This window comes from Mesoplodon mirus, assembly GCF_964341445.2.
Source record: "Mesoplodon mirus genome assembly, chromosome: 5".
In the NCBI taxonomy this organism is placed as follows: Eukaryota; Metazoa; Chordata; class Mammalia; order Artiodactyla; family Ziphiidae; genus Mesoplodon; species Mesoplodon mirus.
In genome coordinates, this window is record NC_138980.1 from 179358923 (window position 1) to 179360432 (window position 1510).

A 1510-nucleotide genomic window follows, 5' to 3' on the forward strand; every position below is an offset into this window, starting at 1 on the left:
CCTCTATAACCTGGCTCCCCACCTTGTCTCTCAGAGTGACCTGAGATTCTTTGTCCCCGGCTTAAGTCCTCATTTTTGTCCACCGGATTAAACAACTCTCAACTTTTAGGTTGTGCATTTTTTTTCAGTTGACAGCTTGAAAGAAAAAAACTGGGAGCTCTTATAAGGCATATTTTCTAATAAAAATGAAAGTAGTGAGCCCTGCGAACATGGCGCTGCGAGCGGCACGGCGTGTGCCAGCCGTGCTCTGCAGCCTGCACGCCATCTCTGTGCCCAACGTGCCCTGCCCGCCGTGGCCCTGGGGACTGAGGGTGGGCGCCGGCGGGGCGCTGCGCACCAGCCCCGCTCTGCTGTCAGTGCGTAAATTCACAGACAAACATGAATGGGTAACAACAGAAAACGGTGTTGGAACAGTGGGAATCAGCAATTTTGCACAAGAAGCTTTGGGAGATGTTGTTTACTGTAGGCTGCCTGAAGCTGGGACAAAATTGAACAAACAAGAGGAATTTGGTGCTTTGGAAAATGGGAAAGCTGCTAAGGAACTCCATTCTCCTCTATCAGGAGAAGTAACTGAAATGAATGAAGCTCTAGCAGAAAATCCAGGACTTGTCAACAAATCTTGTTATGAGGATGGTTGGCTGATCAAGATGACACAGAGTAACCCTTCAGCACTAGGTGAACTAATGAGTGAAGAAGCATATGAAAAATACATAAAATCTATTGAGTGAAAATGGAACCCCTAAGTAAATACATGAAAAATACATAAAATCTATTGAGTGAAAATGGAACCCCTAAGTAAACTAGTTTGAAACAACTTAATCTAGCACAGTTGTCTTAAATTAGTAGCTGATAGATTTTTTAAAAGCAACTTTTAGCAAAAGAAATGACTTGCTACAATATTGCCTGAAGAAAATACCCCTTAACTTCCTAATGACGTCAGATAAACCCTATGCATCTTTTTCACAACAGCCTATGATTTTTAGGCTAGTCTCCAGTTATAACATTCAGAATTCCTAAAATTATCTGTGGTAAAACTAGTTATAAAAATTATGTAATTCAAGGATAACCTTGTTATCTTAACCTTATATAATATTATAACTTGCTTACGGCCATCCCTGGATTTGGATCAAAATACTCAATGATATTCCCACTGGAAATAAATGGCAGTGGAGAAAAGTTTGTTAGTTGTATAGTGTCCAATGAAGAGCATTACTATCTTAATTTTGCAATATACTGTGTTTGCTGGTACTATTTTTGTACAGTGAAGCAACAGCCTTGTAGGAAAATAAGAAACCATTTAACAATAAAATATTCAACTTCTTAAAAAAATGAAAGTAGCAGTATGCTCCTTTTCATTTATTCAAGAGGGAAAATTGTCCCCGAGCCCCACCAGCCTTGGTGTTCACTTGCCAATCTTGCATCTCCCAGTGCTTTATTCTCACCACAGTGAACTTTCTTAGTAGAGACTATTATTTATATGTCTTTGAATAACATCTCTTGTCCTGAATTA

General features: G+C 39.8%; 1 protein-coding gene across 1 annotated transcript; it reads left to right on the forward strand.

Annotated features, from left to right (window-relative positions):
- Window positions 1–209: 209 nt before the first annotated feature.
- On the forward strand, window positions 210–728 carry LOC309804615 (glycine cleavage system H protein, mitochondrial-like; the record flags this gene model as incomplete). The annotated part of the gene is made up of 1 exon (XM_082622031.1): window positions 210–728. One exon carries the CDS (start codon window positions 210–212, stop codon window positions 726–728), a length of 519 nt encoding a protein of 172 aa, XP_082478157.1.
- Between the last annotated feature and the right edge of the window lie 782 nt (window positions 729–1510).